Genomic DNA, 18,685 nt, shown 5'->3' with positions numbered 1-18,685 from the left:
GAGAGACCAGTCCCTGAGAAAGGATATTATGTTTGGTAAGGAGGAAGGTCAGAGGAAAAGAGGCAGACCCCAAACGCGATGGATTGGCACATGGCAGCAGCACTGGACTCAAACATAGCAATGGTTGTGAGGTTGGTATAGGACTGGGCAGTGTTTTGTTCTGTTGTGCATAGGGTTGCTATGAGTTGGTACCAACTCGATGGCACCTAACAACACACAACATACCAATCCAGTCAGTACACTGAGGAAACTAGCTTGTTCTTTGATATGAAGAATCCTTCCATTCTGGTAAGAATTTTGAGCTATTGCGTCAGTAAGGAAAGTTCCATTTCATCAACTTGTAGCAATTTACACCTATTCACAGTATCAAACATCTTTATCTTCATCTGGTTAGGTTCTGGTCAGTTACTATCCAAGGCATGCCAAATGGGTAATAGATGCAAGTTTGGGTGTTCATGCACATCTCCCTGTGCTTCAGATCACCTGGCTGCTTCACTCTCAGCCCTACCCCCCAGGGGCTAGGTCAATGCCCATGGGCTCAGGAGTTCATACATCTTCCTAAACAGACCAGACAGCCCTTCCTCTTCTCTCTCATCTCAAGGTCAACTGGTGTCAATGGAAGATGGCCAAGCTCAGTCCATGTCTTCATTGCTGTGTTTCCCCCACTTCCACTCACAAGTAGACCCAGGTAGTCACCATAGAGCTTAGCTTAGTAGACTGCTCACAGGTTCCCTTTAAATTTCAGTCTGAGAAGGGGGTTTCTTTGATGGGCTAATTTTTCTTTTCTTGATGCCTCCAAAGCAAACAGCTTGCTTTATATTCAAACAGCCAAACAATCCGCTTGTTAGAAAAGATTGAAGCTGTCAAAGACTTCATTTTACTTAGATCAACTATCAACACTCATGGAAGCAGCAGTCAAGAAATCAAACGATGTATGGTGGTGGTGGTGATGTGCTGTGGAGTCGGTTCTGACTCACAGCAATCCTGTACAGGGTTTCTGAGGCTGTAAATCTTTATAGGAGCAGAAAGCCTTGTCTTTCTCCCTCGGAATGGCTGGTAGCTTCAAATAGCATTAGGCAAATCTGCTGCATAAGACCTTTTTAAAGTGTTGAAGGGCAAAGATGTCAGATTGAGGACTAAGGTGGCCTGACTCAAGCCATGGTACTTTCAGTAACTTCATATGCATGTAAGGCACTCTGGTAGCGTAGTAGTTAGGGCTGTGAACATCAAGGTCAGCAGTTGGAAACTACCAGCTGTTCTGTGGGAGAAAGATGAGGCTTTCTGCTCCCATACAGATTTATAGCCTTGGAAACCCTGTACAGGGTCGCTTTGAGTCGGAACCTACTCCACAGCACATAACCACCACCACCATGTGAAAGTTGGACAGTGAATAAGGAAGATTGTAGAAGAATAGATGTGTTATGGTGTTGAAGACTATTGAAAGTACCATGGACTGGCAAAAGAAACAATAATCTGTGTTGAATTATGTGCAACCACAGTGCTCCTTGGAAGCCAGGATAGCCACATCGTCTCTTACACTTCGGACATATTGTTAGGAGGGACCAGTCACTGGAGAGGGGTATCATGTTTGGTAAAGTGGAGGGTCAGAGAAAAAGAGGAAGACCCCTAACGAGATGGATTGGCAAAGTAGGAGCATCAATGGGGTCAAGCGTAGCAACAACTCTGAGGTTGGCTCAGGATCGGGCAGTGTTTCGTTTTGTTGTGCATATGGTCGCTAAGAGTCCCAACCGACTCGACGGCACCTAACAACAAAAGTGATGCCAAAGAAACTGTACTTGACACTGCCCTCCCTACTGAATCAGCACAGCAAAAGCCAGGAATAAGGGTTTTCCCTCTTAATTTAAGAGGGTATCTATGGAGGATACCCACTGCAGTGTCAATTACAAGGCACTTAACAAGAACAAATTGCCTCTATGGGAGGTGAGGTGAGAGACAAACTAATAAACAGAAAAGGATAATATAAGCTCGAGTCAATTACAGTCCTCTTCAGACCCTAATGTTGCAAAGTGCCATCGAGTTGATTCCGACTCATAGCGATGTGCCGTATAGGGTTTCCGAGGAGCGGCTGGTGAACTTGAACCGCCCAACTTGTGGTTCAAATCAACTTTGCAATCCCACGCATGAACCCACAGCGCCGCACCAAGACGTCCACAGTTAACTCTGATTAATCATTGTCTCTCCAACCGACAGTGAGCTGTTGGGGGCAGGGACGTCAGCACAGCGTATCGCCCTAACCAGGTACTCAAAAAGTCTGCGGAACGGTGACTCGATAATGCTTTGCACGTCTCTTAGCCATTCTAGGTAGTCTCCCAACACACTTCACTCAACACGCAAGTCGAGCCCCGGAACTTAACATTTGCAGTTGAAACCCGCCTCTTCCGTGCTAGCGATTGGTACGTAATACGGCACCTGTTGCATTGTGGGAACTGTAGGCGATGAAGCCGCGTTGCATTGTGGGAAGTGTCGGGGAGGAAAGCGGGCGTCCGGCCGGTCGCTTATAGAACTACTTCGCTCCTGTCTTAGTTGTTGTGCGCGAGGTCCTCTGTGGTCCTCCTGGCCTTTCCTGTGGATCCTGCGTGAAGCTGTAGAGCAGATCCGTGTGGACGGCTGACATACAGGCCGAATCCACCATGGTCCAGCTCAGTGAGTCGATGGGGGCGCCTCGAGATCTTCCTGCAGGGCTCAGGGGTCTTGGTAGAACCGATCTGCCGCGGGCTCACTAAGGAAATGAAACCTGAAACATTACATTTGATTTTCCCCTCCCCTCCTCGACCCCAGTTGTTGCCATCGAATCATCTGAAACTTTACGAGGTAGATGCCACCCATTTTACAGAGAAGGCAGCTGATGCTGGAAAACAGGAATTAGACAAGGTTACAGAGCTAATAAGTGGCAGGCCTGTGTTGAGTGGAGTCGGAGAGTTCATTTTTGGCTGGAGTGAATAAAAGGATTTGGGCCGATTGACAATAATTGATAATATTTAAATCGAGGAAGTGGAGTGTCTCCAATACCTCCTTTGGTATTTTGTGCGCTGCGGACTTGTGTCCTAATCAGTTATTTCTCTTTAGCTACCCTGCTCTGCAAGGCTTACCATGGGGGCCACTTAACCATCCGCCTGGCCCTGGGTGGCTGTACCAACCGGCCATTCTACCGCATCGTGGCTGCTCACAACAAGTGTTCCAGGGATGGCCGTTTCGTGGAGCAGCTGGGCTCCTATGACCCACTGCCTAACAGTCATGGGGAGAAGATCGTTGCCCTCAATCTGGAGAGGATCCGGCATTGGCTTGGCTGCGGAGCCCACCTTTCGAAGCCTGTGGAAAAGCTTCTGGGTAACAGCTTTTGTGTCAACCTCATTGAGGGGATTTTAAATAGAAGTTGGCCCAGGATGATGAAAATGATGAATGGTTTTCATTACCTAGAGGGTGCTCAGAACTTGGTTGGGAGCTGAAATTGTGATCTAATTGCCATTTGTTATCTGGAGACTTCTATGGATTCCTTTATGAAATTTGACTTATCTGGATTATATGTTAAAAATGAGACTAGTGTTTCTTCAGTGGCCATCTCTTTTTCAAATAAGTAGAATAGTGTTTGAAAGTAGACAGCATTCTCTGTCTCCTTGCAGTCAAATGGTATGGGGAGGAAGAGTTTGGCGTATTTTATATCCTTGCCCTGGGTCTGGTCTCTATTAGATCTCAGTTGTATGAGGTAGCGTTCTCAGGGAAATGTTGATTTGTTCTGTGTTACAATGAGTGAATATACTGTTTCTTTTAGGTCTTTCTGGCTTTTTCCCTCTACATCCCATGATGATCACTAGAGCTGAGAGACTACGAAGGAAACGGGCCCAAGAAGTCCTCTTAGCTTCTCAGAAGACAGATACAGAGGCTACAGAAACAGAAGAGAGCTGATTGGGTGCACGCAACATTGGAACAACATTGCCAAGGTCTTCCTAAAACACATAATACAGAGCTTTTCATATTGTTAGATTTGGAGATTAATAAATGGAGTGTTCTGAGTCACCCATGCTCTTCTGGAAGCAGTAGAGGGTGGTGGGCCTCGATAGTCCTGGCCTGAGCCCTGGCCGTGCCCAGGGAGAGACTTGTTCTTGTCTGACATAGACTCTAGGTGCTAATTTGCTTTTTCAGCCTTGGTCTGGGGAAAGATAATGGCTGTGGGAAGGGTTGGACTCTGGGTCTCTTGGATAACTTGGTGTTGTTGTTAGGTGCCGTTGAGTTGATTCCAACCCATAGCGACCCTGTATAGGGTTTCCAAGGAGCAGCTCGGGAACTTGAACCACCAACCTTGCAGTTCAAACGACTTTGCCGTATGTTGCATTAGCCCACAGCGCCAGAGCAGGATAACTTAAGTCAGCTGTATTCCAACACTTCCCTTCTTCAAAGCCTCCAACCAGCATGCTCATGTCTTATCCTTAATCGTTTATGATCATCCCACAAGCATGGTGGTTCTGCACAATAAGCACTGGACTGTGAAGCACAGTGTTGGTGGTTCAAGCCGACCAACTGCTCTGTGGGAGAAAGATGTAGCTTTCTGCTCCTACAAAGAATTACAGCTTTGGGAACCCTATACAGGATCACTGTAAGTCAGAACCAATTTAAAGGCATTTAACAATACCACCACCACCACCACAAGCTCAAGAACACAGTAACTTTGCTCATTGTTACTGTAATTTGAGAATTATATCATAAAATTGAATCATATGAAATTGCCAAATATTAGACTTTTTAAAAAATTTCAGTTTTTTATTGACAGTTTCTTAGCGTCAGCCCATTATGTAGACATTCCCCATGGGATACAGGAGAGAAGATGATCTGGGGTAGAGACTGTGGCGGACCGGGGCTACATCTGGTTTCACAGGAAAGAGGTGGGCATGGCATGGCTTCTCACCGTATGCAGGGGACAAAATTATCAAAACTTCGTAGACATAACAAACACTTTGAGGGGATGAGTTACTGGGCATGGAGGCTGAGACCAAAATCTCTGGACACACATTGGTTCATTGGCACAGCATGGTCCACAAAGACAAAGTTCTACATCCTACTTTTGTGAGTAGTGACTAGGATCTTAAAAGCTCATTGTTGTTGTTAAGTTAGGTCATTTCAGTTCCAGTTCATAGTGAGTGTGTGTAGGATTTCTGAGGAGCATCTGGTGAGTTTGAACTGCCGATCTGGTGGTTCGCAGTCTAGTGCTGATCCGTAGTGCCACCAGAAAAGCTCATTAGCAGCTATTTAAAGTGCAATTATTGGAAAGAAGTGTGATGAAAACTGAAGGTGCTTGGAAACAATTAGTCCATTGGGCCTATGGAACATATGAAACATCAGTTTCCATGACCCTGAAACCAGAGCTAGCTGGTGCCCAACTACCACTACCAGCTATTCTGAAAGAGATCACGTTAGAAGGTCCTGGATAGAGTCAGAGAAAATGTAGACCAAAACTAAACGTTATACAAAACAAAACACAGATTTACTTGTCAGAGACTAGAGGTCAAAAAGGCAGCATTTACCTAAGGATTCTGAAGGGCTGGAAAAGGTGGTTGAATAGAAACAATCAGGGAGGAACTGGGATAACCATTATTATTACATGGAGGGGGACTGTAACCATTGAAATAAACCGAAGAATATGGTTTGTTGTACGTAAAACATGATCTGCTCTGTAAAACGTAAAATTTTTCACAATAAAAAGTGTCAAAAGATTTTTTTATTTCAGTTATTCACTGCAATTTCATAGCTGCAACTCAATATATGGACTTTTCCTTGTTTCCAACTAATTAGAAGGCAGCCACGGGTTAGAAGGTACGGCGGGACCCAGGCGACGTTTGCTTTTGCTTTGGAAAGAAGCCAGCAGGGTTGTTCTCCAGACACAGCCCAGGAGAGACTGCGACGCTAATCACGACTCCGCCCCTTCAAGTTGGCTTTTCCTAGCCGAGTCAAGCTTGGTCCGTGCTGCTTTGCGGCTGCCGTAAAGCGTGCCTCCGGGACATGATTCCGCCCCTTCCTGTTCCTCTTGTGACGCAGGCGCCCTAGGCTTTTTGCGCGGGAAAAGGGAGCGGTCCTGGGCCCTAGCGATAGTGCTGGGACTCGCTGTTGTCGTCGAGGTCGCCGCCTGCTCGGGTCCCATGCCAGACATGGGGCTGCTGGAGCTGTGCGAAGACGTGTTCGGCACCTCCGACCTTTATCAGGTGCTGGGCGTGAGGCGCGAGGCCTCGGACGGCGAGGTCCGACGCGGCTACCACAGGGTGTCCCTGCAGGTGCACCCGGACCGGGTGGGAGAGGACGACAAGGACGACGCCACCCGCCGTTTCCAGGTGCGCGAGACGCAGCCCGGACCGAACCGGCCGCCCGGGTCTTGGGTCTCCTGTCTGCCCCCTTCGGTGCCCGCTTGCCGGCCTGGCGGTTCCCGGTCTTTACTTCCTGCCCCGAGGCGGCCCCTGGGAGCTGAGGGATGACGTTTGGGTGTTCTGTCCTCGCAGATCCTCGGGAAAGTCTACTCGGTTTTAAGTGACAAAGAGCAGAGGGCGGTGTATGATGAGCAGGGCACGGTGGACGAGGACTCCGCCGAACTCACCCAGGAGCGGGACTGGGAGGCGTATTGGAGGTTGCTCTTTAAAAAGGTATGGACTCGGGCGGGAGGTTTCTTGTGCCCGTTCGCTTTTAACAGTTAGTGAAGGTGTTGCGTTTTATACTAATTGTGTTTTTGTTAAGAGCCGTCGAGTCGGTTCCGACCCATAGCGACCCTGAATAGGGTTTCCGAGAAGCAGCTGGTGAGCTTGAACCGCCGACCTTGCAGTTCAAACGGCTTTGCAGTCTGGCGCATTAACCCCCAGCACCAATGCTAATTGTGTAGGAATGCGGTGTTTTGAGTTTAATCTCCAAAAATAGTAGCGTATTGTAAGAGGAGGCTTCAGAAAGTTCGTGGGAAAGTGGTATGAAAAGATAATGCGTTTTCCTACGAACTTTTTGAAGTTCCATCATGAAAGAAATTTAAAAAAAATTTTGTTACCTCTCGATATAGTGCTATTGTTAAAATGGAAAAACCAGATGTATTTATTTATGGGATCTGCTTTTATTTGCATTATTTATGTATGTTACTACTAAGTGCCCTGGAGTTGGCGTTTGACTCCTAGCGACCTTGTACAGAGCTTCTGAGGAGCAGTCGGTGAGCTTGAACCGCCGGCCCTTACAGTCCAAGCTGACTTTTTAGTCCAGCGCATTAGCCCACAGCGCCACATAGTTTTATCTTGCTTATATTGTGGCGCTGTGGGTTAATGTGCCACAGACTGCAATGCCGTTTGAACTGCAACGTTGGCAGTTCAAGCTCACCAGCTGCTCCTTGGAAACCCTATACAGGGTTGCTTTGGTCTGAACCGACTCCAAGGCAGTTCACAACAAGATATTCAAATGCAAATCCTGAATGTTGTTTTGGTCTTTTCCCACTTTGGGAAACTTCATTTTAGTTTTTCCTGGTCAGTAGTTTAGCAGATTTTCAGGTTGGTCTAGGGAAAACTCTGCTGTTGGCTTATGTACTGGACTGCAAAGTCTGTTTGAACCACAAAGTCGGCAGTTCAAGCTGACCAGCTGCTTCTCAGAAAACCCTATGCAGGGTTGCTGTGGGTCAGAACCAACTCGATGGTACTTAGCAACAACAGGGAAAGCCTTAGGCATAAACAACTTGGTTCCTTGCAACAGTTTCAACTCAGGCAGCAATTTGTGGGGAAACATTTCAGCACCTAAATTCTCTCTCCTTTTACTAATGTACTTTTAAAACAAAATGCTCAGAGTTCAAGCTTATCTCCTTTATTCAGATATCTTTAGAGGACATTCAAGCTTTTGAAAAGACATACAAAGGTTCAGCACAAGAGTTGGATGATATCAAACAGGCCTACCTGGACTTCAAGGGTGACATGGATCAGATCATGGAATCTGTGTTGTGTGTGCAGTACACAGAAGAACCCAGAATAAGGAATGTCATTCAACAAGCCATTGACTCTGGAGAGGTCCCATCCTATAAAGCCTTTGTCAAAGAATCGAAGCAAAAGATGAATGCAAGGAAAAGGAGGGTAAGATTTTGAGTGCTATTTATTTTTATCTTGATTGCTTCCTAAAATAATTTGATATTTATAATAATGGAAATAACGGGACTAATGCTCAGAAACCCTATACAGGGTCGCTATGCGTCGGAATCGACTCGCTATGGGTCGGAATCAACTCGACAGCACTTAACAACAGTGCAGAAACAACTCCTGTAATAACAAATGGGAGTTATTGGTGATGCACATCAAAACATCATTACTGTAATATGTTAGTGATGTTTTATATGTAGAAGAGTTTTGTTAATATTATGCATAAAACACTGTATGAAGGTAAGTCAAAAATGATTGCTATGAAGTCACAGAAACTGAAGGCAGTGTTTCCATATCTCTAGCCCTTCCATGGAACAGTTTTCCTGAGCTTTGTCTCACCAATACAGTTTTCAGTTTTCTTAAAACTGTATAATCTCCATGATCGTCCTCTGTCCTTTGAGAAATTCTATCAAAATTGCCCCTTTGGAGTCCCAAAGTAATCATTGCTTCCATGTGGTTTTGGTAGCAGGAGCTCCATTGAGACCAGGTGACTAAAGATTTTGGCTCTCGAGTGAGTACCTTAAGTGCTCTTATTTTGTGTGAGTGCAGCTCACAAGATACACATATGGTGAAGCTGACATTTTGGGAGTGGAGAGGAAATGTTAAGAACTGCCTGACTTGCCTAGATAAAAGATCTGCTGGTTCTGTGGGTGGAGTGGCATGTATAGAATAAGCAAGCTCATCATTTTGGTTCAAAGGCTGTATTTGCTTAAGCTTAGGCCTACAGTTTATTTGAAGGTGGCCATCATTTTCTCAGGCGAAGCACACCCAGCTGTGTCCAGTAACAGGATTTTAGCTTTAGAAACTTGCCTCTGTAGTTTGAGGGGGTGAGTCAACTCCAACTCAAAGTGACCCTCTAAAACAACTGCTCCATAGGTTTCTAAGACTAAGTCAGAAGCAGCCAACCTCATCTTTCTCCCCAGGAACAGCTGGTGGGCTTAAACGGCCAGCCTTTCAGTTAGCAGCCCAATGCTTAATTCACTGTGCCACCAAAACTCCTCATTGATGGGGTAAGGACATAGCTTTCACTCTCCCAGAAAACTCGAGAACTTGGCGATAGGATGTAAGTGAAAGGTGTAAACTCTTTTTTGTTCCTAACATATCACAATCCCAGTGATAATAACAGTGTTGATTGCTACTTCAAAAATTCACAGGGGCTGGGGACTCTTGTAGTTATCATGAAGCAAAGACAAGACTTGATGACCTTTTATAAGGTGTTCTTGTGTAACACCTTTTTATTTGGGAAACATTTATCTTAGGAAAATTTGGTAAAAGAGGATTGCTTTGAAATCAGTTAAAGACATGTTAAAACTGAGTTTGTTAATGTTGCTTCTGATGACTTTAACCCAAGGCTGCTCATAAGGGTGCCGCCAGTCACATGTGGACCCTGTATCTGTAGAGGAGGGGTCGGAATTGCTTGTTGTGTGCTGGTAACTCTTGAGGGTATCTTTGGTGAAGTGGCCTTTGCTAGCAGTTCCAGCCTTCGGTCTTCCTGTTTATCACCAGGTGGCTTTTGGGTACTCATATCCTAATGGATCCCCACCAAGAAAATGGGAAAAGCTCAGATTTAGTCATGCTCGTGGGAATCATTTAGCTACTGCTTGCTCGCAGCAATGTTGCCTTTTAATGAATGTGTGTGTAATTTTATTCATTATATCTTTTCATATAATTTTTGGGAAAGAGTATATTTTAAGCATTTGTTAGTATGCCATGGAGTCTCATGTGAATTTCTGTTTCAGGCTCAGGAGGAGGCTAAAGAAGCAGAAATCAGCAGGAAGGAGTTAGGGCTTGATGAAGGAATGGATAACTTGAAAGCAGCCATCCAGGTAAAGTTGGCTTGTTGTCTGTGGAGTTGCTCCTGGTTTCTTCAGAGTACAGTGTTCTGGGTTCTAACAGTTTTTTTAGAAGATAAATTCACATACCATATACTCACCCTTTACCATTACCACTAATTCTGCAACATAACTCCAGAGAGAAGCTCACTAACAGCCATTCTCCATTCTCCCCTTACCCCCAGCAGCCCCTGGCAACCACTCTGGGGATACTGTTGTTTTGAAATTTTGTGTTTTAACTTTCCAACAGAGTAGACAAAAGGATCGGCAAAAGGAAATGGACAGTTTTCTGGCTCAGATGGAAGCAAAGTACTGCAAACCTTCTAAAGGAGAACGGAAAAAAGCATCTCTCAAGAAAGAAAAGAAATAATGGATTTTTCTCTCTTCAAAGGTTCATAGGATCTAAGTGGTACCTTTAGAAACCAGAGAAAAAGGGCGGGTGGTATATTTCCTGACAGCACTTGCTTTCCTTGATCTTCTGTAAATGGAACTTGATGTTACACGTGGTTCTGCCCATACTGCCTTTAGCAGTTGTCATTTTGTCACAAGAGTGAGCTGCAGATTATGCAGTGATGTACATGTTTGTTAGATCAGGTCCTCTAGCTAGGAGAATTCCTTCAGACACTTGATAATCATTGTCTTTCAAATCCCTGGCAATTTGTTTTGTAATGGTCTTGCTCTCCTTTCTGTTTTTCCCAACCAGGTTCTATACTGTGTACTTGAAGTATGGGGGAAAGGGGTATTCAAATTCAGTTATTTTTGTAAGACTTGTGTATGATTAAATAAGCAAGTGAAAATGACTTATGTCTGGGAGCCTTTAAAATGATCCCAGTGAGCTTTTAAAATACGATCTAAGTAAAACATGAATGGTGTTTAGGTTAGAGAACAGGGAAGACAAGCAGTTCTATTCAGCAGTATAATCACCTTAGAGACATGAGGTGCAGCCCTGCCTCTAACTGCTCAATGTCTGTAGGCACGTCACTGAGCTTGTCCAACTAGTTCCCTCATTTATCAAAGGGCTAAGAGAATTAGGGTAAATGAATTCTTAGAGACCTTAACTTTGACAAGCAAGTCATTTTGATCCAGCAGTTTGTTGTAACGCACTCATGGAATTGGTCTGTGAGAATAGTACAGATTTTCCCTTACATTTGAGTCAATATGAATTCATCAGAATAAAGTTTGTTTTTTTTTAAGGAACTGTCCCAATATAAAACTCCATCCTGTAGACCAATTTATTCAATACTACATGCATAAAAACAAACCTCTCAAAACAAACCTTCTCATAGTACCAAACTATATATCATAATTTATCTGAGGTACACACATGACATATTTTCAGTTTCTAATTACAAAAAGGTTAAAAAATATTCATATTAAAAATAGTAATTTAATGCAGATTGTTTGAAACATTTTTCTTTATGTGACAGTATTAGAGCATCATAGTAAAATTTTAAGTTACTCATTTGTGATCAATTGAACATTTACTCTGAAGATATACAGAAAGATTTAAAACTGGTATAATATTCAGTTATTATTAAATCCTGTCAATCTAAGCCACAGTCCAAATCATTGCTGCATTCATGAATGCCCTCAGGAAAAAAGGTCCTTGGTAACAGCAGAAGAACGCTGACGTGTTTACTGACATCAAAAGCCATTTATTATGGGACATGTTTATACTGGACTAATTGCCAGGGTTTCTTAAATTTTTAATGAATTGCACTTTTGTGACTCATTAATAGCAACAGTCTACAGATCTTTTAAAGATGAGTTTAATACTTGGAAAAGCTACGTTAAGTAGAAACTAAGCATACCCTGGTATCAAGCAGACAATGTGAGGGTGAATTACTGAAAAATACAGAAAATGTTACTTTACAATGATATCAGCCCACCATTTTTGTTTTGGTTACTCATCCCTTCCATATCTGCCTCTCTAGTTGGATTTACAGACACCCTTAGAAATGACGTCTATTTGATGAGCTGCTCAGATTTTTTTTAAAGCCTAGTGTCCTAAAAAGAACTTAAAACAGTATAGTGCTCCATAAATAGAAGCAGAAGTACTCTGAAGCCGATTATAACTAATATATCAATCATCTGCTGGTTTTTGTGTATGTATACTCTCATAGAATCCTATAATAATTTAACAGATCATTGTTAACTGACAATATGAGTTGTGATTTGGGAGTAATTATTCACTGTTAAATCCATGGGTACAAACTTTCCCGCCCAGTGAAATAACTTATACTGAAAGAAGATAGTAACTGGAAATAGAAACAGTACCCCTATATTCTTTGGCAGGTGTTCTTGCATTTTTCTGTCAGCTGAACCAAAATAACTCTTCATGAAGATCGTTTCCAGTTGATTTTCTCTACAAGTTGTGCATGAGGAGATGACAACACTGGTCCATTAAACTTCGATGTATTCCCTGCAGCCTGACACCAGGGCCTTCTCATTTGCCCTATGGCCCCTGTCTGGTTCTAGAGACTGGCCCACCTCTGCTTTGAGACTTTGTAGACCCATGTAACTGAGGACCTATCAGACAAAGACATCATAGAGTAACGTCAGTAGATTTTTCTAAAATCTCAAAATCATATCTAAGGTTTTTTTTTGCTCCAATTATCAATTGGACTTTAATTTTAGAGACAGGAACAAAGTTAATACCATGTTTTACATGTAGAAATTAAGTCTGGAGATCAAGGAATTCATAAGATAGAATCAGATGGAAGGTTTAGAATTACATTTTTTATATTTGCCTAGCAAGTTGACTGATTTGAAGTGGTTTAATCTATAGTAATGTGTATTTAGCCTAGATAATAAAAGCCTTGCTATGTTTGTAAAGAATATTTTCAATGTTAAGAAAATTACTTCTTTGGCTATTTTTTTTCTAGATTTAAAAAAAATAATAGTACGGTCTACTTTGTGAGAATAGTTAGAGGTTAATTTATATGGTCTGAGAAAACAAAAACTTGGAACCTGCTGGCTCTGAGAGTAGACCTTTTTTATTAGTTCTACTCATCATCCAAAAAGGAGCTCTGGTAGCATAGTAGTTACAAATTGGGCAACTAATTTCAAAACTACCAGCTGTTCCAAGGGAGAAAGATGAGGCTTTCTGCTCCCATAAAGATTTACAGCTTGGGAAACCCTGTACAGGATCACTGTGAGTTGGAACTGACTCCATGGCACATGACAACAACAACGACTTCCAAAATTAGATAAAGATTTAGGATAAGTAAATGTGAGAAAATCAGGAGAAAGAGTAAATAGCATAGAACAAGTAAGACAAAGCCAGGGTCTTAGCATAACCAAACCCTAGTGAAGACAGCCATACCTACACATCCCCGGCCAGGGCGGGCCTGATGAGGACACTCCACGGCGCAAGCATGACGACTCTGTGGATCCGCCTAAAAGAGAAAGTATGAGACTGAGAAACTGCTTCTCCCAGAGGCTAATGCTTCAGTGTATTTGCACAGGAAAATCTGGAAGTCGGACAATAATGAAAAAATGTATCGGCTAATCTGAAGGTCAAGTCAACTTGATTGTACTGTTGAAGTCAGAGTAGAAAGTTTAAAGCCCACAAAGCCATTTGTTAACTTGCAAAAGCAGCAAATTCTACAACTTCATTAAAAAAATCTTGTTACATGCCGTCAAGTTGGTTCTGACTCAATAGTGACCTTGTATAGCGTTTCCAAGGCTGCATATCTTTGGAGGAGCATAAACCCTCATCTTTCTTCTCCAGAGTAGCTGGTGGGCTCGAATCACAGACCTTGTGGCTCATAGTCCATTACTTACCTAGAGTCACCATGCTGCCTAAAAAAAATATCACTTATAATCCATGTGGTTAATATTACAGTTGACTTCCAATAGTTTTATCCAATTTTTCTTTATTGCCTGCTGATTAAAGTAACAAAAGTGGCCTTATTGAAACACCCATGACTTGTAATTACAAATTATCTCAAGGAACTAATAAATGTAAAGATATGACTAAAATATTAAAATGTAGGTATCTAAAATCGAGTTAACTTTAAGCATTGTCCTGCTTAGTTAAGTGCCATTGAGTCAGTTAGGACCCATAGCAACCCTTTAAAGGATTTCCGAGGAGCAGCTAGTGGGTTTGAACTGCTGATCTTGTGGTTCAAAGTCCAGTGCTGATCCTACAAGCACCAGACCAGGAGTACACTGGGTCTTCTAGAAGCTACCCCCTCCCGCCGATAAAAAAAAGAACCCAAAACTTTTTAGTTCTCTGTCAGGATGCCGGAATCAAGAGATTGTAGGAATTGGAAGAAACCTTAGGATTTCCTGGTGCAGCCCACATACTCTAGAGAATCATGTTTTTTGTGAAGGATTGGATACTGTTGGAGGTACTGTGGGCCATGCAGTCACTGATGCATCTCCTCACACTGCATGAATGAGTGGCACTGTCCAACAGCATTCATAATAAATCAGTATTTAGAAGAGCTGATGGCTTGTGCTTTGCTGACCTGGTCTAGTGTAAGAACTAAGGAGCAGTGTGCTCATGTGACTCAGGCCCATGATTCAGATCTAGTGCTGTTCCTTTCAGTGATCAGTACTTTGAATGTTGCTGTTGTGACATGCTGTTGAGTCAGTTCCAACCCATAGCAACTCGGTACAGGGTTTCTAAGGAGCAGCTGGTGATCTTGAACCACCAACCTTGTAGTTCAAACAGCTTTTCAATCTAGTGCAATAACCCACAGCACCACTCCAGGACTCCTTTAAAAAAAAGGAGTTTGAATAGCTCCCTTTAAAAAAATTATACTCGAGTCACTTCCCAACAAAGTGAGAGATAAATGGCTAGAGTATTTTTTACTTTTGTTATTGTTAAAAACATCTGAAAAGTTAACCTGTGTTGTTTTTATTCCTAAAATAACAACTTTTTTGTAGAAAGAATTTAGCCTATAGAATATGCTCACCAAATACTGCTTAACAAATATTCTGGATCAAATTATAAAAAGGTGACAGCGGTTCTCAAACTTTTTGGGCTCCACATGGACTAAGATCAGAAATGCTCACATTTCCCCTATGCCCTTGTTGGGACGCATATCCCCCAAATGACGTCTCCTGTAATTTTGTTTTCATCTCTCTTGTGGAGGACAGGTCCTCCATGAGGCTGCTTTACATGAGCTGGGGTGATCTCCCAACACTAGGTGTGGTCCCAGTCACTAACCTAAGCCCTGCTTTCACAAAACGGATGCTGGGGGGCTGAGCTCCTTCCCTCAGGACAGACAAGGTCACTGCCTGACTCCCATCCTCCTAACCAGGTTCTCTCTATTCAAAGTACAAGCATAAGCAATTGCACATCATTGGAACTCACTGAGCCACTACATAAAGTCTTAAGAGTCTTCCAAAACTAGTAATTTTTTCCCCCCATTTCTTTTTCCAACTTTCAATACCATAGAGGAGACAGGTTACTCTACCAGAAATGATTGAGTTGTGTTGGGTCTGGAGAAAAAGTCGGGTAAAAGAAGCCTCTCCTGGGGCTGCTGATGGTTCTGCTCATCCACCACTGCGCTTCGAGCTCGGCTGGAATCACTAAGGGGCTTCTACAGAGGAGACAAGATTGACAGCAAACGTTTGAACTATTAGTAGTGGGAGGATCAGTGCACGGCCTACATCCACCCTGACAGGTATGGTAACTGCAAGCGCAACTCCACTGCCATAAATTAGAGCTTAGTGTGAACTTAGAAAAAACCCAGTATAAATCTGGCCAGAGCTCAGATCTGCAGAATTCCTGCCATGGGTTTCATACTAAGCACATGGGGAGCAATGTGAAAGCAACATACCATTTGCCTTTGTGGCCCCAGAGCACTCAGGTGTTCCATGTCAGCTGTGCCAATAGGTGGCAGCAAGTTATTTCGACTCAGGGGCATTGGTGAGGGGGAGGAAAGCGAGTCAGCTGCTGCTGGGCTGCACATCCCACCAGTGAAGGAAAAGATAAAAAAGTGAGAAGAATCTAAGCAGACGGATTCTAATGCAGTAGATGAAGCAGGTGACTTTAATTTCACGAACAGAAACCTTTAAGTTGCCTATGTTTTTAAAAAAAATCTCAACAAAATGATTTGTGTAGAGCCATTTTTAAAAATGTATTTCTTAATTTTTTGAAGTTTCATCCTGAGTGCTCAGCAGAAGATGGCTCTTGCCTCACACAGAACTAACATGATAAATCATCTCTATTTGGTGTTGCACTTTCCTGGTAATTACAGATTTTTAAATTCACATCTGACGGGATTTCTCCACAGTTCTTGACCTTCAAGTTGTCATGCTCTCTAGTAATGACAATGTCCAGGTCAAGTACCTAAACTTTCCATGGGGTTTGGAGGTACCTCCAGGATTATTTACACCTGAGATTCTAAGTGAAAACTGAATACTTTCAGACCCCAGCAGTATGGCGGATTAATTACGTATCAAATGGTTCATGAGTCCATGGACAGATGGCAAATGCGAACACTGGACATGTCCTGACAAGACTTTTGGTGGCTGTGGAGATCCCTCTTGGTGAGTCGACTAATAAACTAAGCAACTGAAAAATCAAAATCAAGTAACAATGGGAGAGAGCTACGGTGACACAGGTGTCACTTAAAAGCTGAATTCAAAGCAACTGGCTTTACTATCTCAGATCCCTGGTGGACATCTTAGAACTCAAGTATCTTAAGATGTTTTGTGAGTCAATAGCCAATGATATTATTTGAAAAAAGGGCTCACTCCTAGATATTTTTCATTATCAGGCTCACAGTGTTAAGTGAATGAAGGGTGGGAAAAGAATATTTTCCCTGGTATATAATCAACTAAGGCTTATATAATAGTGTTCACTGCCATTGGAAATAAGCACTGAACATGTTTCTACTAACAAAGTACATGTATCTTTTATTCCTTTAGTAAATCCAACTTTAGCATTCTAGCCAACATTTGTAGAAATATAAACCTTTAGTTAAATCACAGAAAGATCCAATATCTATATTTCATTAAAATCTTTTTTTTCTTTATTATATTCAAACCAATGTGCATCATAAAATGCTTAATGATTAGTTTCTAGGCACAGATTTCTAGCTTACATTATAATTCATTCTTTATGTAACTTTCCCTTCATTAGTTTTATCAGAGTTTCCAGAAATTCTGCTTTTGAAACTTACATTCGGGCTCCTCTGAGGAGTTCCTCCACAGGTCTTGGTGTTCCAGCACGTGAATGGCTTGTGCTGATGGGGTGAAGGGTGCGTGGTGGGGGGTTTCGTCTCCTGACGGACTGCACTGTATATGACAAAGATGATGTACTGAGCTCCAGGGCTCGATTTGGCCAGTTTCGGCTTGAAAGGATGGTACTGGACCCAGGCCTCAGAAGTAGCTTGTCATCAAGATCTCTAGTAGCCAAATCAGATACCCACAATGTAATAAACATCATGATGTACAGAGAAACAGTGCTCAATACATTCAAAGAAAAAAGGTGAAAATAAAGCCTTGGAATAATTAACCTATCTCCTGAAGGTTAAAGCCAGATTAACCTAATCTGGTTTAGGCACAAGAATCATAAGTAATTTACAAGAATGGAAATTTGGGGAAACAAGTAGTTCTTCACCTGACACCAGTCAAATTCTCAGGCACAGGGCAGTGTAAACTGAAGTGAGCTATGAGCTTACCAGGGACTGAAATTTCTGTCATCGGAGGCATTCTTTTCTTTTCAAGTGAAGTAACATATAACTTCATTTACATGACATTCAAGGATACATTAAATTATAGTCAGTAAACATAACAATGGTTGCTATAAATTTGAAGAGAGTTGAATAGGAGAAGCCTGTCTGATTATTTAGCGGACACTGAAACGATTCTTTCTGGTGTGTAATAATGGCTTATTACAGTCTATTGTTAGGTGCCATCCAGTCGGTTCCAACTCATAATAAACCTAAAGCAAGACAGAATGAAACACTGCTGGTCCAGCACTCTCCTCAAAAGTGTTATGCTTAAGCCTATTGCTGCTATCGCTGTACCAATGTCGTGGAGTTGGTTCCGACTCATAGCGATCCTGTACAGGGTTTCCGAGGCTGTAAATCTTTACGGGAGCAGAAAGCCTTTTTCTCTCATGGAACAGCTGGTAGTTTCAAACTGCTGACCTTGAGGTAGGCAGCCCAATTCGTACCCACTACGCTACTAGAGCTCCTTTCCTGGTGTGGCGCTATGGGTTAATGCGCCAGATGGCAAAGCTGTTTGAACTGCAAGGTCAGTGGTTCAAACTTACCAGCTACTCCTTGGAAACCCTATAAGGGTCACTATGGGTCAGCACTGACTTGAAAGCACTTTTTTTTTTTTTTCCTTTACCTCGGCAAGGCAAAATTTACTTCTGCAGAAGGGTGCACGTAGCTATCCAGAAACAGGCTAGTGAGCACACTGGTCAGGTAGTCGGCTCGGGTTTTTATCCCTGCTGTGAGTCTTTTTTTTTATGATTTATTGTGAGTTATGTGATAATATACATGGGAGAATATTAGTTTTACATTCATTCTATCGTATATCGTCTCATTGCCATGGTTACAATTCCCTCCATGCAATCCTTCCCCCGTTTCCCCCCAGGTCTTCAGCACACAGTCTCTCTCCCTCTCTGGGTCTAGAGTCTCCAGCTGCTCCATCGCTCCACGTCATCATCTCTGGCTCCATTTCAGGCATCACTGCTTCTCTGGGTAGGGTCCCGCTCTCTGCTCTTCT

The 18,685-nt window shown here is 42.8% G+C and overlaps 3 protein-coding genes across 3 annotated transcripts in view; 2 read left to right on the top strand and 1 right to left on the bottom strand.

Annotated features, from left to right (window-relative positions):
* Positions 1-2,651: 2,651 nt before the first annotated feature.
* On the top strand, positions 2,652-3,924 carry MRPS16 (mitochondrial ribosomal protein S16). Its single transcript, XM_006835885.1, has 3 exons — positions 2,652-2,664; positions 3,088-3,348; positions 3,791-3,924. The coding sequence occupies exons 1-3, from the start codon at positions 2,652-2,654 to the stop codon at positions 3,922-3,924; spliced, it is 408 nt and encodes a 135-aa protein (XP_006835948.1).
* Positions 3,925-6,158: 2,234 nt separating this feature from the next.
* Positions 6,159-10,355, top strand: DNAJC9 (DnaJ (Hsp40) homolog, subfamily C, member 9). The gene is made up of 5 exons (XM_006835884.1): positions 6,159-6,338; positions 6,504-6,644; positions 7,836-8,090; positions 9,893-9,979; positions 10,236-10,355. The coding sequence occupies exons 1-5, from the start codon at positions 6,159-6,161 to the stop codon at positions 10,353-10,355; spliced, it is 783 nt and encodes a 260-aa protein (XP_006835947.1).
* Positions 10,356-12,440: 2,085 nt separating this feature from the next.
* The window catches only part of FAM149B1 (family with sequence similarity 149, member B1), a 44,669-nt gene continuing 38,424 nt past the window's right edge, over positions 12,441-18,685 (bottom strand). The window contains exons 10-14 of the mRNA XM_006835883.1: positions 17,128-17,352; positions 15,781-15,904; positions 15,415-15,540; positions 13,311-13,383; positions 12,441-12,514 (exon numbers count right to left, since the gene is read on the bottom strand). Of these exons, the coding sequence (XP_006835946.1) occupies positions 12,441-12,514; positions 13,311-13,383; positions 15,415-15,540; positions 15,781-15,904; positions 17,128-17,352 (622 nt within the window). The remainder of the gene's footprint in view (positions 12,515-13,310; positions 13,384-15,414; positions 15,541-15,780; positions 15,905-17,127; positions 17,353-18,685) is intronic.

This window comes from Chrysochloris asiatica, unplaced genomic scaffold (assembly GCF_000296735.1).
Source record: "Chrysochloris asiatica unplaced genomic scaffold, ChrAsi1.0 scaffold00020, whole genome shotgun sequence".
Taxonomy (NCBI): Eukaryota; Metazoa; Chordata; class Mammalia; order Afrosoricida; family Chrysochloridae; genus Chrysochloris; species Chrysochloris asiatica.
Note: the sequence above shows the minus strand (reverse complement) of the source record. Positions and strands in the feature narration are given on the sequence as shown.

Coding starts and splice junctions, on each gene's coding strand:
- DNAJC9 (XM_006835884.1), top strand. CDS start 6,159: ATGGGGCTGCTGGAGCTGTGCGAAGACGTGTTCGGCACCTCCGACCTT. Junction 6,339..6,503: donor ACGCCACCCGCCGTTTCCAG/GTGCGCGAGACG, acceptor CTGTCCTCGCAG/ATCCTCGGGAAAGTCTACTC. Junction 9,980..10,235: donor ACTTGAAAGCAGCCATCCAG/GTAAAGTTGGCT, acceptor ACTTTCCAACAG/AGTAGACAAAAGGATCGGCA.
- MRPS16 (XM_006835885.1), top strand. Junction 3,349..3,790: donor GCCTGTGGAAAAGCTTCTGG/GTAACAGCTTTT, acceptor TGTTTCTTTTAG/GTCTTTCTGGCTTTTTCCCT.